Here is a 27,356-nt window from a genome sequence, read left to right on the forward strand (position 1 = left end):
ACATGGAAGATATTCAGGACACTACTGAATAAATATTTTATTAGTTGATAAAACTTGGACATACTTGATAGCATCCTCAGGCCCCAGTTTTCTTGTAAATAAAATAAGGAAGGCATGAGGTTTCCAAGCAAGTACAGTTTAGCACTTGTATTCTCTTATGTCCTGAGATCTGGTCCCCATCTGGGTTTCTGATTCATTCATCTGAGTGGACATAAAGCAGCCTCCCTTTGACGTGAAACCTGATGCATCTTCTCCTAAATGACACATGAACCCTGCCCCAGACAGGCAGTCCCTGCCAGTCCACAGCTCGCTTCTGACAGTGGCCAGGGAGTCTACCTTGGGGTTTTAGCCAAGGTCTGCTCAAGGTCTTCTGCATAAAGGGTGCATGGGCTGACCACAAAGCAGCTGGGAAGAGAGGACATTGACTCCATAAATTGGCCCATTAAGACTAAAAATCATGAAGCTTTACTTTCCAGCATATTTCTAAATTGCCATTTTAAGATGGGTGGCTATTTTAAAATACACTCACATACTCTTAAATCTTCCTCTTTGTCTCCCACCCCTGCACATTCTACAGATTACTTTTTAAAGATTCTGGAACATAAGGAGTCCTAAAAACCTGGTTACAGGATTTCTTTGTAGCTACTCTCCCCTCTGGGTGGGGTTGTTTGCCTTTGCTGTGTAGACCCCATGCAAATGTTTTGACAAAGGTATATTTTCACCCGCAGGTCATTTGATTTTTCCTACCTGGTTTCCTGTAGCAGCCCCAGCTACATAATCAACATAAGCCTTGACCAAACCCACTGTGCCCAGGACTCAAAACCACCTGCTTAGGTTCCTCCTTGAAAGTCCTGAACTTTTCATACTTCAATAGAACCCAGAGTTCTCCTTCCCTTTGTGTCGTTGCTCTCACCCCTTATTCCTTTTCTTCCCATCTCTTTTCCATCTGAAATCTGTTTTTATTTTTTTCTACTTTGCACTAGCCAGGGAGTTGGAGAAAACGATAGGAATTCCATGAGAGGAAAAAAAGGCTTTATCTTCCCTGTGAGTTGATACAAGCGATGACAACTCAGGATAAAAATATTCATGGCTGTTCTGGGCCTCTTCTATTATTCTGCATGTGCTAGGCATCTGAAAGCAAATCACAGAAGAGCTGCATTGTCTTCCACACAAAGGACCTCTGGGACCCACTCAATGGTTGTCAATGGCAATATCATACTGAGTTGCCCCCAGGAGGACTAAATAAAATAAGAATACTTATCATACTAGCACAGAGCAGTTCTCATATAAGTACTAGAGTTCTGGTTCATAAATCAGTTCTGCATGGGGATACGCATATTTAGGCTAGACCCAAGCTTATTAATAAAGTTCTAATTTCTGTTTAGGTCTGATAAATCTATCTACCTAGGTATCTGTGCCTTCTCTCATTTTTTGAAGCTCACCGCTTGACATGCCAAAGGGAGTGACAGATCACTTCAATATTTCTTTCAAATTCAAAACCAATTTAATCAAAAGAAGGAAGAAAAATATCTTACTGGGCACAAAATCATTGTACAAACTATAAAAAATGTGCCTGTATTTTAGGGAAAGTAGGTAGCAGCATTACTCTGGGGGAAGGCTACATTCCTGCCCTTCCACCCACACTGGAAGATCATTGAGATTGGCTTTGTGTGAGAAGTTGGTTTCAGTTCACACTTAGCCTGAACCACAATTGCCACCTTTGTACATTCCTAACTACTCTGATATTTATCTTTTTCAGGCTTCTCTACATAGTAGGGGATCTTTTGAGGAATGTGTTACCTTCTAAGAGTTAAAATCTTAGGTCCTTATTTCAGCTGAGATTAATCAGCCAGGATCCAGGAAGACAATTCTGGGGGCAACTGCAATTACAGCTTCCATTCCTACCTTCTCTCACTAGGTGGCAGAACTGCACAACAAATCTTTCCAAAATAGAGCCCTGAAAATACAGTGGAACACAAGTCTGGGGATGGCCTCCGGGGCTGCAGGAAGAGGACACGTGTCTGGACAGGTCAGTGCCTGGGAAGCCTGTGCCCATAGATCCCAGTGGAGCCTGGCACCTTCCCACCAGGCCAGAGGCACTGGTAATAATCCAAGGGAAGTCATCATTGCATAAAATGAATAAAAAACAAACTATCAAAAATGTGAATAAGGTATATTCATTTCGGGTCACCCCCCTATGCCATTTTGCATGGGGCTGTATTTCTATTTTCTGTATTTCTATCTCTCTAATAAACTTCTTTAAAAAATGTGATTAAGCCGGGCATGGTGGTGCACACTTGTAATCCCCGTGCTAGGGAGGCGAAGACAGGAGGATGGCGCAGGTTCAAAGCCAGCCTTGCTGGCCTAGGAGACCCTGCTTTCCAAATAAATATATATATATAAAATATAGGGCTGGGAGTGTAACCCGGAGGTAGAAGGGTTTCCAGGAACCCCAGTACCAACAAAAAAAAAAAAAAAAAAGTTTTTTGCTGGGCGTGGTGGTGCACGCTTGTAATCCCTGCACTTGGGAGGAGGAGACAGAAAGATCAAACAGGTTCGAAGCCAGCCATGCTGGCTTAAGAGACCCTGTTTCCAAATTTAAAAGAGTATAAAAATAGGTCTGGGAATGTAGTAGGGTTTCCAGGAACCCCAGTACCACCAAAAAAAAAAAAAAAAAATGTGAATAAGAAGTCCTCAAACAATGTGCACTTAACTCAAAAGATATGTAAAATGATTTCTGACCTGGTTTGCCTATTCCAATTGTAGTGTTTAAAATTTGTTAAAATGTCCATCTACCCCAGTAAGAACTTGTGTTGGTTTAATTTATCTGACGCAGGTTGTTTTATGTTGTCAGCAGGTGCCAAATTACAGGCTCGTAATGGACACAAGACAGCAGATGTGGTAAGAGGGAAAATAGCACAGGACACTGTTTCCTGGAGAGAAGACACCAGAATTCATGTGTCTCAAGCCAAAGAATAATGCACAATCTATACCAGTGTCCAAGGGCAAGTCACTGTGGGGAAAATAACTGAGGAAGGGGAGAAGGACCAGGAGGTGGAGGAGGGCAGTGTGGCACTAGAGAGTGACACCATGTCAAGAGTCAACCAAGGGCAGTCAACAGCCACCCTTTTAAGAGGAAGACTCACTCCCTGCTAGAAATGGCCCCATCTGCCATTCATCACCCATTTGTTTTCTTTCTTTCCCTGTAAATATTTGTGTTTGAAATTGAAAGGTGACAGACTCGTCTTTCCCACAGTAGGGGGAATATATATTATTGATGCCACACCCAGAACAGCGCCTACCAAGCTACAAGTGTGCTTGTTATGAGGCTTACTGAGTGAATGAATACATGATGATGATGATGATGACGACGACGACGATGATGATGATGACGATGATGATGGCATATTATAGAGTTCTTCAGGGCCAATGAGCAGGAGGCGAAGAAGGCATCTCGGGAACAAAATTTTAGGATGCTCTCACTCTCCGGGGCACTCGCCACATCGTATCCTAGCCCCTTCTAAACAAATGCCAGTTCTTATTGAAAGGGCTTGGGGAGATTTCTGTCTGTTGGCATATACAAAGGCCAGCACTAGACAATAAATAACTAGTGGTAATTAAAAGTGCAGGCTACGAGATTGAAAAGGCTTGAATTCAGATTCTTGCTACATCACTTTCTGAAGCTACACAACTAGTACAACATTTCACCTCTTGAAGTTCCAAGTCCTTCGACCTGTCTTTTAGGGCAGTTCAGAGGATTACACTAGTTAGATATGTGAAACGCTTAGTCCAACACCTGCTGTGTGGGGGAGCTACAATGACACCAGCCAAATAAGTTTTTATTGTATTACTATTACATTTTTTTTTAATACTGGGGAGGAAACCCAGGAGCATTCAGCCCTGTTTTTCATTCTTTATTTTGAACAGGGTCTCACTGAGTTGCAAAGCTACTAAGTAGCTGAGGCTGGCCACCAACCGGGATCCTCCTGTCTCAATCTCCCAAATGCTGGTATTACAAGTGTGGGCCACCACACCCAGCTTTTACTATTACATTTCTAATGACCTCAGAGGAAAGTTTATGTCCTGCTTATCACAATTGATTTGTAGTAATTATATGCAAAATACTGTGCCAGAGGAATGGGAAAGAATATACAATATGAGACAGCAGCTGCTATCAACAGACTTTTGGTAAAGAGCAAGGTAGCAAATATTTTAAGCTTTGTGGGCCCTCTCACTTCTATAAAAAATGCAAAATAATGGCATAGGTGTGTGTTGTAATAAAATCTTATTTAAAAAAAATAGGCAGTGGATAGGATTGGTCGATTCCAGAGCCATTTCATGAGCTAGGAACATGTACTAAGTTGGCATACTTGTAAAATTACAGCTGCAGTGCTTGTCTAGCATGTACAAGGTCCTGGGTTTCTTGGCCAGTACCACCCAAAACACCCAAAACACAGCCACATCAGTAAACCATCAAAAGAACGATTCAGGTGATAATGGTTTGGAAAGAGGCAAGTTCCTAACTAGTTGAGTTCAAGTAAGCAAGGAGGATGGGGAGCACTGCCACGGAAAAGGAATCAACTGCCACTGGGGTGGGAGTAGCTGGAGTCAAGAGAAGAATTTCACAGAAAGGCAAGTAATAAAGGTAAAAAGGGAGGCTGGAAGCCGGGCGTGATGGTGCATGCTGGTAATTCCAGCACTTGGGAGGCTGAGACAAGAGGATCGCGCAAGTACAAAGCCAGCCTCAGCTACTTAAATGAGGCTCTCAGCAATTTAGTGAGACCCTGTTTCCAAATAAAATATAAAATAGGTCTGGGAGTGTAGCCCAGAGGTAGAAATCCCCTGGGTTCCATCCCCAGTATCATACACACACACACAAAGGAGAGGCTGGACAATATAGGACAAAGACTGTGATACTGAGTTTTTTTTTTTTTACAAAAAAAGGGAGTTTGCTGTGCCTCCAGTCTGACCAGGGGCAGGCTTTGCAGTCCACGCAGGAAATAACAAGTTCATTGCATCCTCTATGAGGCAGGCTGCTAAATTTCTCTCTGGCCTTTAAGAGAGAAGTTGAATTTAGTGCTCAAGCTATGGGAGAAAACTGGCACCAGAGTGGTATTCCATTTCTATTTCAAGTTCTACACTGTGTGTTAGGAAACATAGAGATGCTCATGAGCTGTCATCTACCCTTCCTCTCACAAGAAGCCTCAAGTCCAAGCCTAGGCACCTCCAGGTAAGACGAGCGGGACAGAAGGGTGGTTGAGAAGTCATCCTGGGGTTGGGGAAGGATTAGGCCCTTGGAGAATCTCTCCCTAGATCCCTGAGGAAAGAGAGGAGCTCAGGCTTCAGGAAAAAGACCTTCTTCTTTTTCTTCTTTTCTAATCTCTAATACACCCTTAGTATGCTAACCCTGCCCCCATTCCAGGAGGTTAGGAAGATATCAACCAAACAAGCTCTGGGGAGTTAATAGTGAGTAATAAAAATAAACAAAGTTGTCCCCTCACTAGTAACTCAGGACTTAGAATACTGTGCAGGGAGATTACATGGAAGATGAGAAGGCTTTCAAATGAGGGCTCCTATGTTTAAGTTGAAATTACATTGTAGGATATAATATGCTGGGCACATCTTAAGATGTAAATTATTTGTGCTTTCTTGTCAAAAAACATCCTAAAATAGGGGATTACATCAGTAAAATACTGAGATTTTGGAGCATATAAATAGCAAGGTCTACTGAAATCCCAGAATCCTGGAAACTGGCGTAGCAACACTAGTAGAATTCAAGTTCAGCCTCAACGCTGGGATGGGCCCGTGGACCTCTTAAGTTTGGTTCCCAAAAAAGCAGCATCAGCAGCATCACTTGGGAACTGGTCAGCACTGTATGTCCTCAGGCCCAACCCCAGATATACTGAATCCTAAACTTGAGGATGGGACCCAGAAATCTCTTTTATCCAGACCTCCAGGTAATTTGAGAAACACTGATCTAAAGTACATGGTATCCATGATCTACAGCAACTATCCTAATCACAACCAAGGTGTCTGACTAAATAGACTGGGAGGGGCTTAAATTTTTTGTGTATTGTTAAGTGTTGTTTTTTTCCCCCCTCGAGTATTCAGGTGGATTCATTTGGCTTAAGAACCACAACCAGGCAGGGCTTCTCAACCCTGGCTGCAGTTGAAATTATTTGGGGAACTTGAAGTCATTGTGATGGCCAGTTCCACCCTAGTGATTCTGCTGCAACTCGGTTTGAAGAGTCTGGCCTGGACAGAGGAGGTGTCCAGGCTCCTCAGATGATTCCAATCTACCTCCAAGGTCAACTTTACACTTTAAACAATCTCCTAGAAGATTGGTTAAAACTAATGCCTCTACCCCTGCCCTGGGAGAGTTAAATCCATAGCTTGGGGTTGGGTGAGAATTTTTGTTTCCAGCAGCTTTCAAGTTGTGTGCAATCTTGCAGACTATGCCTTGAGTAAAAGGGCTCCAGGATGAATAGGTTTGCATTTTAGATACTTGATACCTGCATTGATCTGAGATGGCCATCTTTACTCCATCTGCTCTTTCTCCAAATTTCTCTACTCTTACTGTTCTTCCTTGCACAGCACACACTCTATTAAATTATTGGTATCTCTTAAGGGTCAGACCTATGTCTTCTCATTGTTGGGTTATTTGCATGCAGGAGCTCAATGAAGTAAGTACACTTGTGCTGCTTCCTGGTGCTTAGTTCTCCTTTTTTGATTTGCTAGCCAGGTCAATTCATCAGGACCCTGACCTCGTGGAAAAGAATCAAAGCAACTATTTTTTGAAGATGATGCAAAGGTAAATATACGTCCAGTCCCAGAGATTTAGGTTGCTGGAGGAGGCTGTTCCAATAATATCTCAGATGAAGTACAGCCATCTGGAGAGGCTTTGGCATCTCTGAAAACCTACTGCTGAATCCATTCCTTGAAAACATTCATTTTAGGAAGTTATTTCCAATTTGGCATATAACACAGCCGTGCAAGTCAATGAGGATTTAGAATCTCTGCTACCTACGGAGAGCATCTTATTTAAAGCATGTCCCTGACAAAGCAATATCAAGGGAACACAATTGGAAATCTCTTACAGAGGCGTAATTTCTCTAGAAGCAGTTTTAGCTACTACAGCAGCTACCGGGACGGCAATCAGCTCCCTGAAATATATCCAAACACACGGCATTCCACTTTGCTGGGGCTGCCTTCTTCAGAGCCCAGCCACAGGGACAGGACTTAATCATGAGTTCATTTCTCTTGCCATGCCACAGTGATTCAGTCTCAATGCTATCCCCAAGGAGTGTGCTGATGTGGAGTTCTCCCCCTTCAAAAAAGTATCAAGCTCAGGCAAAGAGTAGAGCCCCTTATCTGAGTCCATTTGAGCTTCTGTAACAAAATGCTCTGGGTGAGGTAATTTATTGCTCACTGTTTTAGAGGCTGGATCCCAAGGTCAGGGCACCAGCAGATGCAGTGTCTGGTAAGGGTTTGTTCTCTGCTTCATAGATTGCAGCACCCTGTGCCCTCATGAGACAAGCTCCTGGGCACTTGTAAAGGCACTGATACCATTGAAGGGCTCCACCCTTAGGATCTAGTTTCCTCCCCTAGGCCCCACCCACTAACACCATTTCTTTAGGATTAAGCTTCATATAGAAATTTGGGAGAATCCCAGATATTGAGATCACAGGAGCCTGTAATCTCTAAAATGATGCCATTTCAAAATGGATTAACAGTATTAACGTGTATTTTTTTTAATTAATTTTGCTACTTGTTTGGAATAGGCCAAGGAGCTCAGAAGAGGGAACTGGTTAAAAGGGTGGCTGTGAAGTTACATAAATTCAATTAACTCAATTTTAATGAATTGGGCTATTTTTCTTCTAATTTCTTTCTCATCTGGGAATAGCAGTAAAATCCTGTTTAAGTGCTCTCTCTCCTTCTCTGCCTTTTGTCAGGATACTAGAATAAGGCAAAAACTGCATTTAATACTGGGGAAGATTGGGTAAGACTACTGGACTCATTTGTTTAAGTATAAATATGATACTAGGTAAGTTTATGCTTTGAAAGCCAGCATAGCACCATACTGAGCAATCTGGCCCTTGGAGGCAGACATCAGGGCTCAAAGCCCAGCTCACTCACTCACTCAGTGTGTGAGCCTAAAATGGCCCCTACTTAATAATATTGTTTGGCAAAGTATCTGAGATAATTACATACATATGTATACAATGGACATATCTGACTTTATTCTGATTATAAAAACACATTTTTGTGGAAATGGGGATTGAACTTGGGTGTTCTCCCTCTGAGCTACACTCCAGTCCTATTTTTATTTTGAAAGAGGGTCTCACTAAGTTGTCAAGGCTGGCCTTGAACCTGCCATTCTTCTGTGTCAGCCTCCCAAGTACTGGATTTACAGGTGTACAGCACCACAACCAGATAAAAGCATTTTTTATTTCCTCCCACCCTCCCTCTCTTTTTTCTTCTTTCTTTTTTCTTCCTTTCTTTTTCTTTCTTTTGTGAAACCCAAGGCCATTCTATCTCCAAGCTACACACCTACTCCTTTTAAAATTTTCTGTTTAGAAACAGGGTCTCACTAAGTTACTAAAGGTTTCCCTATGTTATGGAAGCTACCTTCAAACTTGACCCACCTTTCTCAGCCTCCCAAATATACAGATTATAGGCATGTGCCACGATTGTTCTCTATCCCTCTCTCTCTCCCTTAAAGATACCTGGCCTTGAGAAAAGAAGCCACACTTTTTCTTTTCTAAATAAATAAATAATAATAATAATAATAACAATAATAATAATAAACCCAAAGACTACAGTTACTTATAAAACTTTAGGCTTGGCCAGGTGTGGTGGCACATGCTTGTAATCCCCGCGCTTGGGAGGTGGAGACAGGAGGATCGTGCTGGTTCGGAGCCAGCTTCGCTGGCTTAAGAGATACTATTTCCAAACAAAAAGTATAAAATAGTAGCCCGGAGGTAGAAGGGCTTCCAGGAACCCCAGTACCACTTTAAAAAAAAAACAAAACTTTAGGCTTAAAACTTTGGGTTGGATGTTGAGCAGCTGACTTCTAAGAGCTCTTGAAGGCTGGTCCTTCCAGACCTTGGGTGTTTTGACTGAGAACCTTCTAGGGGGAGAGTGAAGGAAGAAGAAGGGGGCTCATGGTTACAGAAGTTGTGTCAAGGCCAGTTAACAGCTGCCAGCTTGTGGGAGTTCAACATGAGCCTGTCCACACCATTGCTAACCCAACCCGCCCACTTCAACAAGAATCAACACACTGCCTTCCCTGGCTACTTCATCTAGAACTAATCCAGAAAATTCCAGAGCCGTCCTCTAGAGGGAACCAGAGACCTTTTCTTTCAGAGCCCAAAAGGCCAGTTTGCAGCAGCAGAAGGTAGAGTGCCTGGGGATGGTGAGCTGGAGCCAATCCAGCCAGTGCTTTTGTATGTTTTCTTTACTGAGACCTTACATGTATTTAACCTGATTTGGGCAAGGTGCTGGGGAATTTATTTATGTATTTACTTAGTGGTACCAGGGATTAAACTCTGGGGTGTTCTAACTCCAAGTTACATGCCCAGCCCTATTTTATGTCTAATTTTGAAACACGGTCTCACAAGTTGCTGAAGGCCTTGTTAAGTTGCTGAGTCTGTCCTTAAGCCTGTAATCCTTCTGACTCAGCCTCACAAGTAATGTGCCACCAGTCCCAGCTCGGAATTTATCCTTATCCTTAACAGTGATTTTCTTTTCACTAATTAGTATTTATCCCATTACGTCCCCCAATTTTAATTCTGTATAGGATGTGGAAACATAATGGGTTAAGAAAATTACTCCTTTTTTTGGGGGGGGCGGTACTAGGTATGGAACACAGGGTCATCAACCTCCAAGCTACACCATCAGCCCTATTTTTAATAATTTATTTTGAAATAGATTCTCACTGAGTTGCAAAGGGCCTCACTAAGTAGCTGAGGCCGTCTGCAAACCAAAATCCTCCTGTCTCAGCCTCTTAAATGCTGGGATTACAAGTGTGCACCACCATGTGCGGCTTCAATTTTTTAAGACTTTTTTTTTTTTTTTTTTTTTGGTGGTACAGGGGATGAAACCCTTCTACCTCCAGGCTACACTCCCAGACCTATTTTATATTTTATTTGGAAACAGGGTCTCTTAAAGCCAGAGAGGCTGGCTTCGAACCTGCATGATCCTCCTGTCTCCGCCTCCCAAGCGCGGGGATTACAAGCACGCACCACCACGCCTGGCCTAAGATATAGTTTTTAACCAATGGTCCTTTCACTAGAAACTACTGCAAAAAAAAAAAAAAATTTGTTAGCCCCCCCCTCAGTTGTCCTGGTCATACAAAAAAGTAAAAAGTAAGCCGGGCATGGTGGCACATGCTTGTAATCCCAGCATTCAGGAGGCTGAGACACAAGGATTGCGGTTCAGGGCAACTTCAGCTACTTAGTGAGGCCCTTTGCATCTCAGTGAGACCCTGTTTCAAAATAAAAAATAAGAAATAGGGCAGGGAGTGTAGCTTGGAGGTCAAATGCCCCTGGGTTCCAACCCCAGTCCCATACAAGAAAAGTAAAAAGTACTATCAAAAACATTCTAGAGCAGCATGGTCCAATAAAACTTCCTAGAATAATGGAATCCTCTACATTTGTGCTATCCAACATCATGGCCACTGGGACTATGCAGCATTTTAAATGGAGGCAGCAGCATGACTGAGGAACTGAGTTTTAATTTGTATTTAATTCCAATTTACCCACAGTGAAATGCCAACCTGGCTAGGAGTGGACACTGGGAAACCTACATGGTCTACACTGGTTGTGAGATCCCTCAGACTAGATACATCAGCAAGGCCTGGGGCTGCGAAGAGGCAGCTCTCTGATCCTGTTCAAACCTCCTGGCAGAAACTGCATCCTATCAAGATCCCCTAGCGCTCATTTACATGTTGAAGTTTAGAAAACATTCTTCTAGAAAGGACTAACTCAAAATCTGTAGAGAAAAGACAGGTATAGTGGTTCTCATCCTTCCTGCACTTGATATGCAACTAAGGAGCATAAAAAGTACTGAACCCACGTCAAATCTACCCCCCATCCAGAGATTTTGGTGTCATCGGTTAGAAATGTGGCCTGAGCTTTTAAAGCTTTCTGGGGGATTCTAACGGATGATCAAATTTGAAAACCATCCCTGCATAGACTAGAATAGTGACCCCCAAAGGTGAGCATCAAGATTGCCAGGACTGCTTATCAAAACACAGATTGCTGGGTCTGGATTGTACTTCAGTGGCAGAGCTGTTGCCTAGTCCACATGAGGCTGTGAGTTGGATTTCTCAGGCCGGAAAACAAAACAAAAAATAGAGGTTGATGGGTCAAATCCATACGGTTTCTGATTCCATGCCTCTGGGTTAAGTTCTAAGAATATCTATGTCCAACAAATTCTGCAGCACACCGATGCCATTGATCTGGGAACCACAATTTGAGTAATTTTAAAAGCATGGGCTCCAGATCGGATTGGCCTTGGGATGAGTCCTAACTCCACCACTTATCACTTGGGAAAGTTACTTCTCCCAGAACCTCAGCTTCCTCTGTTTTAAAACTGGGCTAAGAGCTTCACTCCTTGAGTTGCCATAGATATTAACTCAAAGAATCCCTAGAAGGGGCGTGTGCCTGCACTTAATAAGCAATCAACAATTGTTGATTAGTAGCATCATTCATTTTAACAAGCGAGAACTGTATGGCAGGCACCATTCCAGGACACCAGGGACAGAGCCAAAAATCAAGGCAGCCAAAGTCCTTCCACATTATCATCATGGAACTGGCATTTCAACCTGAGAGACAGGGGACAGTTTATGCTGTACTTACAGTGCTAATCGTAAGAGGAAAGGGTCAGAGAAAAATTCACTCCAACGGGGAGTTAGAGCTGGGCCTCAGTGGGTGAAGGCTGCACCTGTAGAGGGTGGGCAGGGGAGGCAGGAGGGCAGCCTGGTGGCTCTGGGACAGAGTCAGGGGAAGAGGAGGCTGTGTACCCAGAGATACCCAGCGTGGTAGACTTCATTCTCTGGACAAACTGCACTTTGCTTTTGTTTTTGTGATTTGTTTGTTCTTTTTTCATATCGACATGTTGAAAATTACTGGTGTCAGGAACCTGAAATCCATCCACAGCTATCAATCTTGATTATTCTTATCAGATGCAGAGGCTGGTCAATGTAAACCCAGATGTTAACTGTAGCATCTTGACCTCTCTGAAGATGGACTCATCAACCAGGGAGTGGACCTTCATCTACTGAAGTGGATAGAGGACAAAAAAATGTCTGAGACCCTGGGATGGGGGCCAGGAAAGGGACACTGGTGTTCTGACCCCATACATCACTCTCGTTGGAATGATTGTGGCACACTGTCATGACACCTTTGTCCCCGCTTTATAACTGCAGATTGAATCAGGGGCATTTTACATCTGAGCTACACCCTCAGCCTCTTTTTTTATTTATATACTTTTTGAAAGAGGGTCCTGCAGAGTTGTTGTGGATTTCACTATATTGCTGAGGCTTGTAATGAATCCGCTGAATCTGAGATCATCCTCTCTCAGCCTCCCAAGTACTGAAATTATAGGTGAGCACCACCACACCCAACTTTGTTTGGCACTCTTTTAAATGCTATTTCTTCAGTAAACTCCAAAGAGGCAAGACAGCATGATTGCAAAGAGAAGAGGACCTACAACCAGGGAAGGGACAGCTGGTTAAGGAGAAGATAATAGGTGGGTCTAATAATCTACCTGCTCTCATAAAAAAAAAAATCACTACATGAGGAATAGTAGAGGATCTAGGCCCCAATAACAACCTTCCCAAAGGTCTCTTGCCCTAGCAGGCTTGTCAGGAAAGACAGGGAAACCTCTTGGAGGGCCCTTTGGAGTTCAGAATCCTGGACTCCAAAGGGCTGTGCAGAACCATTGGGTGATAGGGACAGGAGCATGAATCTCAGCTCTAACTTTCTGGGTCTATGATTTTGGGAGAGTTACTATACCTCTGTGAGCCTCGCTTTTTCTTTTGACAAAATAGAAATAACAACAACAACAACAACAACAACAACAACAACAACACACTTGCTGGTAGGCAGAAAGATGCCCTCCAAAAATTTCCTTGTTGATCTCTGGGTCCTGGGAATGTGATAATTTATGTTGCAAGAAGCCACAAAGGCATTGAGTCCAGGCTGCTAATAAGCTAAGCTTGAGTGAAACTATTACATGGTGTCCAGGTGGACCTCCAGAACTGTGGGGTAATACATGTGTGTTGTTTGAAGACTGTGCATCGTGGTAAGTTGTTCCCGCAGCAACAGAAAAGGAATACACCCTCCTGCAGGGTGAGGAGGCTAATGCTCGGCACCAGGAAAAGACGCCTTCTAATCTAAAACAATATCGCCCTCCTCAGGCACCTGCCTCCTACCACATGTGGTGGGCTTCTCTCTCCTCAAAATCATCCCCTTCCTTCCCCCTGCCTGACTTAGCCTTCCGTCTCAAGCCTCAGCTGAGCCGGGCCTTCTGCAGAAGCATCCCAAACTCCTCCACCCACGAGGGATCTCTCCCTGAGCTCCCACAGCCTTTTGCCTGTACTTGGCAATTTTGGACTTAATTATATAGCGGGCAGTGTTACCTGCTGTTGCTGCATGTGTGTTTATTTTGGTTCCAAAACAAGATTGCAACCTTAGCCTCCAACAGGAACTGTGTTTTATCCTTTGGTTGTTGTTGTTTTTAAAGACCTGTACTTTTTTTTTTTTAATATAAGCCTGTGTCACCTTGTGACACATAAAAGGACTGCTCAGGCATGTATTTATAAGCAGATACCCGGAATAATTTTAATTGCCCTGACTGGGCACTAACTCATTTTCTATTTCATAGCAAAATTTTCTGTTTTTCCAAAGTGGTTGTTAGAGGACAGTTTTTGCATGGACTAGTGAGCCAGCTGGACAGTTTTCCAAACAAGGTTCCAATGACTGTGGCCTCTGACCATCCTGATTTTGTCCGTCAGAAAAAGAGGACGATGGTGGAAATTATACTTCAACTAAGAAAGAGGGTGACCAGGTTTGTGCGAGGTAAGAGGTTGAGATAAGAGGTTATCTCAATGCTGAGCACACGCAGTCAAAATCAGACAGAGCTGGGGGTGTAGCTCAGTGGTAAAGAGGAACTTCCAGCTCTTGCCTAGCATACTTCACTGGGTTCAATCCCCAGTATCCAAAAACAAAAAACAAAAAAACCCCTTAAAGACGGATTGAAAACTGGCAGGTGAGTGACCATCTCTGCTCTACCTCTTTGCTCTACCCCTCTCTCCACACAAGATGACTCTCAACAAAAACACATAAACAACCCTAGGAAGTGCAGTCCATTGACCTGCTTTGGAGAAATAGTTCCTCAAAGAACCAGCCAAACAGACAAAAGAGTTCTCTATGGAGTTGTTATTCAAATCTCAAAATAAGACACATCTCTTATTGCAAGGTGCAGTTATTTTAGTGGGGCAGGATCAGGATTTTGAAAGAGAAACGAAAATGAATAAGCGGGTGCGTGGGAACAGGAATTAAAATAAGCAGAACTTGCTGCCTGCCGACGTGGATGTCCTCACAGCCCACAGCCTTATTTTTGGTTCCATTCTGGTTTGTTTTCTATTCTGCTGCTTTAAAATACGATAGGCAGGTGAGAAGGAGAGGCCGGGGTTACTTATGGCTTCTGCTCACTAAGCTTGTCCTATGTACATGGTACATGGTGCCTGGCTTCCCTTGCCTTGTTCAACCTTCACAGTGACCCTGTGAGGTGGCTCATGGTGACCCTGTGAAATAGCTTCACGATGACCCTGTGAGGTGGCTTCATGGAAACTCTGTGAAATGGCTTCACGGTGACCCTGTGAGTGGCTTCACGGTGACCCTGTGAGGTGGCTTCATGGTGACCCTGTGAGTGGCTTCATGGTGACCCTGTGAGTGGCTTCATGGTGACCCTGTGAAATGGCTTCACGGTGACCCTGTGAGTGGCTTCATGGTGACCCTGTGAAATGGCTTCACTGTGACCCTGTGAGGTGGCTTCACAGCGATCCTGTGAAATGGCTTCACAATGACCCTGTGAAGTGGCTTATGGTGACCCTGTGAAATGGCTTCACAGTGACCCTGTGAGGTGGCTGCTACGATTACCCCATTTTATAGGTGATAACGTTAAGAAGACTGAGCCTAAGACAGGTAAGATGATCTTGCTCCAGGTGACCCCTTAGGAAACGGAAGGCAACACATGAATTGAGATGGTCCAGTCCAGAACCTGGCTCCCAGCCCCTCCTCTACTAAGCCAGAATGGTAGAAGCCCCTCCTCTCTCTCCCAGGTGGAGCAGTTCAGGTCCCCAGGCTGGTAAAGCACACTGGGACTTGAAAGACTGGCTCTCTGTGTTTCTTTGGGCTTTGGGGCATTTCTAGAAACTGGAGGAAGGGAGGGAGGAGTGGAAAGGAGATACAAGGATGTTTGTTCTTAAATAGGATCTGTGTCCCTCCTTTCCTGCCTCAAATGGGGCCCTATTTGAGTAAGAAGAGACAGGAGGCTGCCAGTGAATGCAGCAGTGAGCTGGGTCATTCACGGCTCTCAGTACCTCGAGTCCTTTAGGGGTGAGGACAGAGGCAGAAGAACAAAGAGAGGTAGGGACATAAAAGCAGGAAACTGCCCCTTCCCGCCCCAGGCTGTGTGAGCTGAACTGGAGGGCTAACCTCTCTGGGCCTCCAAAGCCTCACCTGTCAATGGGGAAATAACAATTTCTACATCACATGTTCGCTATAAAAACAAGATGGATGTGGGTGAGAGGCTTAGCAGAGAGCTCAACACCAAAGAGAACCTGAATACAGATCAGGGTTATTATGAATACAATTCACTAAGATGGTGTAAGCAATGAATTACACGTATACTGTATTATATAACACGCAGCCCTGTGTTAACAGTAAGAAGTCAAACAAAGTATGGACTGTACCCTGGGAAAGGTAAGGGCCAGGGCCAGAGTTCTCATTTTGGTTTTTATTTCCCATGGTGCCGGCTCCAGCAAAACCCTCCACCCTCGAGGGCATGTTAACTGTAATAGACTTCTGGTTCATGAAACTTACTCCAGACCTGAGCCAGCAAAGGCAGCACCCTTCCACTTCCACAAGACCAGCGCTGCCAGAAACGCTGCCCCAGAATGGGATGCCCCTTCTCCTTTGGCAGCCGTACTTTGTGGGAATGCTTGAGTCTTCCCCTGCAGCTAATTGGGTACAATAATTGCCCCATGATGTACTGACCCATGTATTAAGTCAGACAGAGGAACCTCCTTGAAACATGATTATACTGAATTATTTTCCATAAGCGGCAGATCCATTTGAGATGTCACCCAAGAAGATCAGTTAGCTAACAAAGAACCAAACACATTTCATCAAAGGTGCTTTCTCCTACAAGAGGAGAGAAGTTACTTTTATTGTTATTCTTATTTCGTGGCCCCAAGTGTTATTGCTCTATGGTTTTGGTTTCCATAGTGTGGATGCTTCCTAACATACTATACCATTTACTTATCAAATATTTGCAGGAACACAGGATTTCATTATCCTCACTGTTGTTTCCCAATCATCAAGAGCAGCATGTGGCATGTAGTGGGTATCAACAATGTTGGTCAATGAATGAACAAGTCAAAGTCCATTTTAAAGCATCTTTCTTTTGAAGAGTAACCAGTTAATGCAAAGACTGATCACATAAGAAATGTACTTGACCCTTATCTATGCCTTTTCTATTCTTTTACTTCCCTTTTCTGTTTGCTCTGGATTTTTTACTAGATCAGAACATACTTCCAAAAATCAGGGTTAAAATATCTACAAAAAAAAAAAAGTTCAAAGGCATCCAAGTACCCCTGATAACAAGATGTTTTAAGGTACATCTCACTCACAACAAAGAATCAGGTTTCCACTTACTTCCTAAGGCAGGATCTGCTCTCTACAGAGGAGGAGAATGTTTCCATGATAGTCCTGAAGGCTCCTCCTGGGCCATCCAGGAGACCAAGTGAGAACAGGCATGAGATTCAAATTCATGAAGTAGTAGAATGGAAAGTAAGTTAGTCCCAAATTCCCATTTTTCAGATGGGGAAACAGAGGGTCATGAAAAACAAAGTGGGTATTCAAGTGCACAAGTAATTAAAGCACATCCAGGAAAAGAAGGCGCAAGTTCCTTCTCTCCCCTTCCATTTCCTGTCCATATGTTTGGGGATTTTAAGTGTGTGTGTGTGTGTGTGTGTGTGTGTGTGTGTGTACGTATGGGTGCCCATAGGTATGTGTTTAAACTCTGAGCAACAGCTCTAGGGCTGGAGATAGAGCTCAATGGTAGAGAGCCTGCCTAGCATGTGAAAGCCCTGGGTTTCATCCCTGGCACTGGATTAAAAAAGAAAAAAAAAAAAGCCCCACTAAAAGTTCACTAAAAGTCCAAAATTTTGACTCAGTTATATCAGTAACTTCCTAGTTCTTCTCAATAACCTAGCTCCAAACTTCTCATTACTGACTCCAGGGTCCTAAAGACTTTCTGAGCTGAAAGACCCTGGAGATCATCTAGCCCAATTTTCAGTTTACAGAGGGGAAAAGAAACCAGGCTGAGTGAAGACTGAGTCCCCCAAGGGCACAAAGCCAGGATACGGCCATGCTGAGGCAGCTGCGACCCTTGACACACAGGCATACACAAGTTACCTTCAGGATACCCTCAGATTTGCATGTGGTCCTAACAGTCTTATCATGGAAAACCCAGTCTAAGCAAGCATATCTCAGACCAAAGTTGAAAACTTTTCCATCAAGCAAGTGAATACAATTCTAGTGAGAAAATGAGCAGAAAATGCCATCTTCATAAGGGTATGGACACACACATATGTCCATGCATACATGTATGTATATATGAATACCACGTCTATTGTATGTGCTGTAAATATGCTTATTTCAAAACACCTGACTGCTAGACATGTAATGAATATACAGTGTTGCAAGAACACCAAAATGTATCATTAGAGCCGGGGCAGGCGTGGTGGCCCACACTTGTAATCCCAGCATTAGGGAGGCTGAGAAGAGGATTGAGGTTCACAGACAGCCTCAGATACTATTTAGTGAGGCCCTCTGCAATTTAGTGATACCCTGTTTCAAAATAAAGAAGAAAAAATAGGACAAGGGGTTATATCTTGGAGGTAGAATGCCCCTGGGTTCCATCCCCAGACCCGCAAAAGAAAAAAAAAAAATGTATCATTAGTAGAGGCATATCTTAACACATTTTTGGAAAGTTTTACACCAATATCTAAACATAAAAAACACAAATTCTTTGACTCAGCAATTCCACTTCCAGGAATGTGACACTATCAATAGAAATAGAATTACACAAATATACGGATAAGGGTATTTATGAAAACAATGTTTATAGTGGCAAGAAAAATAGGAAGAAAAAAAATCCCAGAAATTTATCATTAGGTAATATTCATGTGTATTGTTATCCAAATAGTAGAATTCTACACAACTGCTATACATTTTTATAAAAACAAAACATTAAAGAACTGAAGAGCCAGGCATGGTAGTGCATGCTTGTAATCCCAGCATTTGGAAGGCTAAAGCAGGAGGGTCATGGTTGGAGGACAGCCTTAGCTACTACTTAGTGAGGCCCTTTGCAACTCAGTAAGACCCTGTTTCAAAATAAAGAATAGAAAATAGGGCTGGGGGTAGGCTTGGAGGTAGAATGCCCCTGGGTTCCATCCCCAGTGCCCCCCCAAAATAACTAAACAGATATCAATCATGTTTTAATATAAAAAGTCAAATTGCAGTGCAATGTGACTATTTGATACAATTTTTTATACAAACACCACCCCCTCTAAAACATTATGATTTGTGTACATACATGCTTGTGATAAAATTAGCTTGAAAGATGTGAAAGCCTTTTAGTATTGTACAATGCCCATGATGAATGAAAGAATGATTAATATTTTTTATACATCTTTGAATGTTTTTACTGATTATAACACATACATGCTACTCTGAAAATATTAAGCCAAAGAAATCCTAAAAGTAACAACAGAAAGAACCCCAAAACAGCTCTCCATCTTCTTTTTCAGTCCCCCTTCTTCCCCAGTAGACCCCATAGCAGCAGAAACACTCTGATCTGAGGGGAATTTTTTTTTTTTTTTTTTGTGGTACTGGGGTTCCTGGAAGCCCTTCTACCTCTGGGCTACACTCCCAGACCTATTTTCTGTATTTTTGAAACAGGGTCTCTTAAACCAGTACGGCTGGCCTCGATCCTCCTGCCTCTGCCTCCCAAGCGCAGGGATTACAAGTGTGCGCCACCAAGCCTGGCTGAAAAAAAAATTTTAATGCAGCAAAGAGAAACAGAAGCTGTGACTCTAAGCCTTCAGTCGTCATGACCATCTTCTGAATAAGTCACTTTTGCCACCTAATTGTCTTAGTCCTGACACTTGACTAGGTGATCTCTTGAGCAGATATAGGAAGTGACCTGCTGAGCACAGACAGGAAGTAAACTCCAGACCAGATACAGGAAGTGACCTGCTGAGCACAGACAGGAAGTAACCTCTAGAGCAAATGCAGGAAGTGACCTGCTGAGCACAGCACCAGCAAAAACTCTCCCCTACATGGACAGGGAGCGCAGTCTCCTATAACATCCTGCCTCATAAAGGAGCTTGTTACTATAAATAGACCAGTCCAGGGTGTGCTCTTTCTAAAGCTAAGAAATAGAAGCTAACTTTGGTAGGTAGGTCCTCTGGGTCATCCGAATCAGACGTCATGTTCCCATGGCTTTTCTAACCAGCCCTGACTCCATGCTCCTACATGAAAAGTGACAAACTCATGAAGAACCGAAAGTGACCGTGACAATCAGTGGACTTCAACAATGATAAAACTGCATTGCCCAGAGCATTGATTGGGCACATCCTTCTGGGCTAGCACCTCAAAGAGAACTGTTACCATCAGCTTCTAAAACTCCAAGAAACCTGTTCGCATTAATACATGAAACTGTGGTAAGGAAAGGCAGAAGCGATTGACTTACCGAGCCAACTTCTGTTTAAGTACACAGACACAAACACAGGAGGGACTGTGAAGAAATCTACTACAGAGTTCACCTCCAGCCAGAACCACAGCTTATCGTTGGCTGCAATAAACTGGGAGAAAGAAGAAACAAGAGAGAAAAAATGAGAAGCGTGGTGTTGGCATTCAATTTATATTTTTTGTCAAAGGGTAAATTTGGGATTTTTGTGGGGATTTGGAGGGAGAAGAAATGTTCTTCTCAAATGTTCTTCTACACCAGTACATGCTTATTTTTTAATCCCAGGCTTTTCTAAAGAGCAACCATATGTGATGCTAACCTTAGAGAATGACCAGGCAACATATTTTTTCTATAGTTTCTAACAGCCTCATGGGGGGGGGGTGTTAGGTATTCTCACCTTCATTAGACTCTCTAATGTAAATAAAGAACATGTGTATGCATTCATACACATACCCACACACTCCTCTGTACTGCACATTTTGCATATCTCTTTGTAAACAGTGGCTAATATAAATCCTCCAAGCTCTAAATTCTGACAGTTTGCCTTACCGGTTTACCCTTACAACTGGTCTCTCAACTAAATGAGCACTGTGAAGCATAATCTTAAGAGCCAAAGGGCTTCTTTGTTTAATTTCCGAGAGAACATCTATTTATGTTTGAACAGAGTGATGGGAAACAGTTGGCCAGTGAAGGTATCATCATTATTTCAATCTCTATTATTCCTCCTTGAAATAAAATTAACATGTATTCAGAAAATGCTTAGATAAAGACAGACTGCAAATCAGAATGCAAAGATGGTTTCTATCCTGGAAACCTTGGGATTTACCTTGCCTGTGAGAGCAGCTGTGGATCAGGGCAGGGGTGATCTTTGGGTATAGGATTCCTATCTGGTCCTGAGTGATATTGGTGAACTTACCCGCAAGCCAAAGTAGAGAAGGAAGAACACGTTGAAAGCCATGTCGATCTGTAATGTGAAATCTTTGTAGAAATTCTGGCAGGATTCTATTGGGCTATTGGATGGGAAGAAGAAAAAGCAAGAGGTCAGTGAAAACCATCAACACATCTTCTACAAGGCTGTGAAGTGGTGGTGCGTGGGACAGAGGAGGAAAGGGATGTTTATCGAATAAGGCGTTCGGTCTTTGTACCCCCTGTGATAATCAAGCAAGCATTGCCAAGGGGCTTTCCATTCAACCATTCAGTGTTTTGTTCTTTTATTTGCTTTCAGGGATTTTGGGGGTAAATTTACGTATGTACACTTTTTTTAAATCATCATTCAACAGTTGGACTAAGAATCTAAAAAGGATCATGCAGACAACTTGGAGGAAGGACAAGCAGGAGAGACCACCAAATTCCTTAATTTCACATTAACCCTTAAAGAACTGACTTCCTTCTTTTAGAGGACACATAGAAAGGCTAAAAATCAAACCCTCATGTCCCCTCCAACACGTTGGAAGTGGAGCCCATTTTCCAATAAACACAGTAGCTGTGTTTTGAATCTTATAAAAGCCATTAGTAGATTAATACACAAAGTACCCAGGAGCATCTCAAAAAAGCTGTGGCAGAGGATCCTGGTTGATGTTCTAAAGAGACTAAGTACAGACTTTCTGTGCGACACTCTGATCTGGGGAAGGAAGCACTGCCCAACTGGTAAAATTCAAGACCATGGAACCAAAGTGTTGAAGCAGTACTCTAAGGGTTAATTTTTTTTCCTTTTTTGGCATGCAGGTTAATTGGCTTTGTGTGTGTGTCAGGCAGCCAAGGCACATCCCCAGCACACTCTACTTGGTTCAAGAGTAGCCCGTTCAAAGGGTACTACTATACAAACTGGTATGTGGCTTCCATGTGCTTTCCAGTGTCAAACTGACCCAAGGATCAGTGTGTGGAAAGTCCCAAGGTTTGGGCTGTGTGGGAAGCAGGAAAGCCTCATAAACATCTCAAAGCTGTGAATGAAAATGCAGAGTAAGTGATCAGTAAGCGAATGGTAATACCTGCAGAGGGCATAGAGAAGGGGAGGACAAGGGGAAGGAGTACAGGGAGAAACACATATTTTCTCCGAATGGGAAGCAGCATGGAGCTCTCCCTCCAGGAGAGAGCCAACCTGAGAAGTGCCAGGTGAAGGATTTCCGAGCATCATCACTTTGGGAATCCTTGTACCTGATACCAGTTAGTATAGTTGTACTTCTGTAAGGACGATGCTTGGCTGTTCAACAGGCAGGGGTCTGTGCAGTTCAGGAATGCGGGCCCACTTAAAGGCGTGGTCAGTCAGCCTGTGGGAATCACCCATCATGATGCATGCACTGGATTTCTCCATTCTTCATCTCGAGTTCAAGTCAGACATGCCCTTTGTCATTTCCCAAACCATAACTACATGGTAAAACTTCCAGACAAGCAGGAAGAGTCATCGACATGTGCATATACAAACTAAGTGGACTGAACAGGAACAACACTGAAAATGGTTCCTTTACAAAGGAAATGACAACTGCCAGGTTTTCACTAAGGTAGAGAGGTGAGAAGAGAGTATAGAATTTGGTTAGTCTAGAGCTAGAAGGAGGAAGGAGCAAAAGAAGCTAAGCTTCACAGCCTACCGCCGCTCTCTGCCTGCTCTCCTACATCGGTACTAGTTTAGATTAAAAAAAGAAAGAAAGAAAGAAAGAAAATCCATAACCAGAGTGAGTGAGGGGCATTTCTGAGATTTTTTGGACCACAGTAGTACTTTGTTTTATTTCAAAAACAAGACCCACAAGTGTAATTGGTATTATAGCCACTGTGATTGCAATGAAGAGAAGTACTAAAGGTTGACCAAAAATCCACTATAGATTTAATTGATAAGATAGTGTGACTCCTGGTTATGGGAATCACTGTCAGGATGTGCAACTGAAGAATAAAAGGTGTGTGTGCACGCGCGCGTGTGTGTGTGTGTGTGTGTGTGTGTGTGTGTGTGTGTGTGAAGGATAGGGAGTTCTGTGGGTAAATATGGCACTCATGTGTTCATTTGTGGTAGCTGAGACTTGGCTTAAACATCCACACTGATGTCCACATATTCAGGGAAAAGAGAGAAGTTTTCATTCCCAGGTCACAGAAGACTTGGGGAAGTGGAAAAACCCACTCTCGTTTTACTAGGGGCAAACAGTAATCCTCCTGTTTCCCTCACAAGAGTTACTGGGTGGAGTTATTATTGGTATCCTGGGACATCTATGAGTTACCTAGCTCCTATTAATTTCATGCCTCTGTGGTTAATTTGGTAATATTCCTGAAATATATCTGGTTGGAAAAATACTTGCTAGGCTGTGGTAGAAAATGGAATACTGAGTGGAAATACATGTCATTCAGTGTCACTAAGGATTTGGAGTTCAACATAAATGAAAACATATTTTTTTATTTTTTGGTGGTATTGGGGGTGGAACCCAGGGGCTTTTCTACCTCTGGGCTATACTCCCAGACCTATTTTATACTTTATTTTGAAACAGGGTCTCACTAAGTTGCTGAGAGCCTCACTAAGTAGCTGAGGCTGGCTTTGAACTTATGTGATCCTCCTGTCTCTGCCTCCCAAGCGCTGGGATTACAAGTGTGCATCACCATGCCCAGCATACAGATTTTTTTTTTTAAGAATAAGCAATGAGTCTATAGCAACTTCTTTTTGTTGTTCCTTGCCTTCCTGGTCATATCTGCTGTTTCCTTCTCTTTTATCCAGGACACAGAGGCAACAATCAACAGGATAAAGTTAGAGGACACTGTGTTGAAACTCATAACTTAATCACACTTCTGATGTTCAGAAAACAATGTGGAAACCCTAATTAGACCCTTTCTCTAGTACATCTCTCAAAAAATTAGAACTAATTTTAATTGTCATTTCATAATCATGAGTCTTAGACTTGGTGCTAAAACAAACCAAAAAAATAAGAAGTGCATTTTGCTGCTCATAAAAGTGGCTATTCCTCTGGTTGAAGCTCACAGGTAATACTAACACACCCTCATCAATGAACAGGGGTGCGGGAAGAAGCAGGAACTCTAGGACAAAACAGCCAGGCCGTGGGGCCCCGTAGGACCACAGTGATCAGGAAATGTGTTTTCTATCACTTTTAGCTACTTCCTGTTTGCCATAAGGGCCCCAGGAGAAATATCTTCCCCTGTTTTTCAAGTGGCAACAGAAGTGTTTATTGGGTCCCCTCTGAGATAAATCTTCCAAGTGCCTATAGTTCACGGACTCACACTATCAGAGACCACAGAGCAGAGATTCCAAAGCCCCATTATTTCATTTCCAAATGGAAATAACCCATGGAGGAGTTCACTGATCTTTTAAAAAGAGAATACATAATTCAACAACAAAAGGTTTGGCCAATGAGAATTTATTTTTCTCCCCAAGAGACTTTATCTTAATGATTAATGCTCACTGAAGGGTGGAAAATGAAATACAATCTCCTCATCCTCCTGTGTAAAGCAAGAGTTTCCTTGCTACCTACATAGAAGTTTTAAGAGCTAGCAAAGAAATTGTGCTTTTACTTAAAATCACAAAAGAAAGTGACTCTGGATCACACATTTAAATTTAGATTGCCATTCTAATGAGGCATGCCCACATCAGAAAAGGCTTTAGGTGGGCATATGTTTCCAATAGGAAAAAAAAAGTGGAGTTTTCAGAACAGAAGGATACTATTTCTGACTCTGGTAGTAGAAAATAGCATTATCGTAAATCATCCTTGGCTAACTAATGACTTAATAATTACAATATACAAGATACTTGGTAGTTGATGGACTGCTCATTTCTTGGCTCCCACTGTTCATATATTAAGTGTGATACTAAAGCCTTAGGCAAATTTGGTGTTTTTTGACCAAGATTCTAGGATTGAGGACCTTAAAAATAATTTTAATGAAGAGCTGCTTCCCATAGGGTAAAGGTTTAGTGGAGGATAGAGGTTGAAATACACACATCTATTTTCTCTTGACCATCAAGTATGTTTACCCTTATTATGTTTATGTCTCTGTAGAGATTCACTGAATGTGGGCAGTGAATCTCTTTATCTGTTTAGTAAAATAATTTCCAATAAAGATTTTTTGAGCAGGAAGATTCATCCTGAAGATTGACTTCGGACCTCATTTCTCCAAAGCACAAGACAAGCAAGAGCTGGCCCCAGAATTTTGTTTTGTTTTGTTTTGTTTGTTTTTCCCCAAAGTGTAGAAAAAGCCAAGCACAAAAACTTACTGTTAGCAGAATTGTTCCATCTGGATATCTGTGTCAGCTCCAAGGACACACTGGCCCTTCTCATCCTCTATACACCCCAAGTGTTCCCAAAGTCTGTTTTCCTACCTCCCTGAATCTGGCTGCCCAGCACTGGGCTATTTCTCTAGGGCAATTGTTCTCTAGCATCAACTGCCATCACTGTAGGATTGTTGAAGCCATGCACCCCATCCCACCATCCCCCGGCCAGAGTTTCTAATTTACTAGTTCTGGAATTGGGGCCTGAGAATTTATTTTCTAGCAAGTTCCCAAATGATGTCGATGCTTTTTATCTGGGACCCCACTTTGAGAATCACAGCTCCCAAAGAATTTTCTTGCAACTACTCACTAATTACTGGTGTTGCTTTTCAAGAAGATTCTCATTCAGACCTGAACAGAGATGATTAAGAGTTTGAGCCCACCCCCAGATACCAGCTGCATACCACTTAACTAATTGCTGAGATCAAGGGGTTGAGCAGATATTTTCAGTTTCAGATGTGAACAAGGGGGGAAAAAATTAAGAAGAAACAGGGAAGTAATTACAATGCCACCGTGCAAGCTTTCACCAGTGGACATTCCAATTAACAATCAGAGAGTGCCTGCTGAGTACATTTTCAGTTTTGGATGAAAAGGGAAAAAAATGATGAAGTCTAGATGGGAGGGGTTCTGAAGGCCGTGATTTAGAAGGGATAAAGAATTGTGGAGCAGCTTCAGAACACAACCACAAACATTCAAGGTGATTTAATAGGGAAGGGACTGGCTGAGGAACAAAATGGCACTTTGTGAAATAATTTCCAACATTCAAATTCTCCTCGCTCTCCTGGTTAGTCCCTTTTAAAATTGAATGGGGCCCTCTCAATTCCCCCCTGGATTAGGGACCACCGGAGTTCAGGCCCACTGGCACCACAGACATGAATCAGTCCAATAAGCTTAATGACTCCAGACTCTTACCCTTGTCTCACCTCTGTGATGTTGCCAGATTAATTTAATTAAAAGATGTCATTTATACAACATCAAGACTCCCTCCTGTCTCATACATCAACTCTAAGCCTACCTGTGAAGAATCTCCAAAATCTTCCCTCACCCCACACCTCCCATTTGATTTTCAGCTGTGCTCAGTCCAAATCTTTTGCTAGCAGGAGCTTGTGCCTTTATTATGTCATGAACACGACCCAGGTTTTTACAGTTTTAGATTGATGCTTCTGCTGCGGCTTTTTCAAATGCTCCCCTCCTTTAGTGTTGAAACCTCAGGTAGCCTTTAAAGCCAGCCCAAAGGCTTGCTCAGCAATGACTGTGCCCTTATTGATCTCTCCGATCTCTGAATTTCTATAGGACTGAGATTTGAGACTGCCTCATTCTGTTCATATTTTAATCCTCAGTTCAGTATAATAATGCTCGGTAATTGTATCAAGTTTGCACACATTGTTGAATTCTGTATCATAATATGGCAAAATAAAACACATTTTGTTAAGTCTTTATTTTGCAGAAAAGGCTCAACTATCTAACCAAGATGTTGCAGCTAAGTGGTTTTTCCAGTATTGGTTATTTCAGTGTATATGCTGGATGGGGCATGTATTCATAAATATTAATAAATTCATAAATAATAAAGATTTCAAAGTTTTTATTAGTTTTACCAAACAGAACCAGACCCCATCCCAGAATAGCTTGAGGTATTTATCTTCTAAGCTGCTATCCTTGATATGTGGGTTTGTATCCAATAGTTAATCAATACTAATGATAATTATTACATCAAAATTGGCTTCTTGTTTAATCTTAAAACACTTTTCTCAGAAATTGCAATGGTCTTAATGTGAATAGAAAACACTTTCATTATTCTACAGTATTGATCTACCATGATCCCAAGCGCACTGGTTAAATGGCTTTGTTGGGAAGTTCTTGGTTATGGTTTGTTTCAATAGGTCTATTAATCTTTCTGACAGCAGCTTCTAATTATGCCTCTGCCGAAAAGATGAGATGTGATTCAACAGCATAAGCATATGCATCATTAGAACCATACTGAAATGAACTGGAGCTTATAGAGACACGCCATATAAACCACAACCCTTTGGAATCCTTATGTGCTCTGCAGTCTTGGGCT

General features: G+C 42.6%; 1 protein-coding gene across 21 annotated transcripts in view; it reads right to left on the reverse strand.

Moving 5' to 3' along the window:
* KCNMA1 (potassium calcium-activated channel subfamily M alpha 1) overlaps positions 1-27,356 on the reverse strand; it is a gene marked incomplete at both ends in the record, with an annotated part of 759,101 nt that overhangs the window by 285,071 nt on the left and 446,674 nt on the right. For all 21 annotated transcript variants that reach the window (XM_080693568.1, XM_080693563.1, XM_080693576.1 and 18 more), the window contains 2 exons: positions 20,050-20,161; positions 20,963-21,056. In XM_080693568.1, the coding sequence (XP_080549694.1) occupies positions 20,050-20,161; positions 20,963-21,056 (206 nt within the window). The remainder of the gene's footprint in view (positions 1-20,049; positions 20,162-20,962; positions 21,057-27,356) is intronic.

The sequence above is a fragment of the Muscardinus avellanarius genome, assembly GCF_963383645.1.
Source record: "Muscardinus avellanarius genome assembly, chromosome: 4".
NCBI lineage: Eukaryota > Metazoa > Chordata > Mammalia > Rodentia > Gliridae > Muscardinus > Muscardinus avellanarius.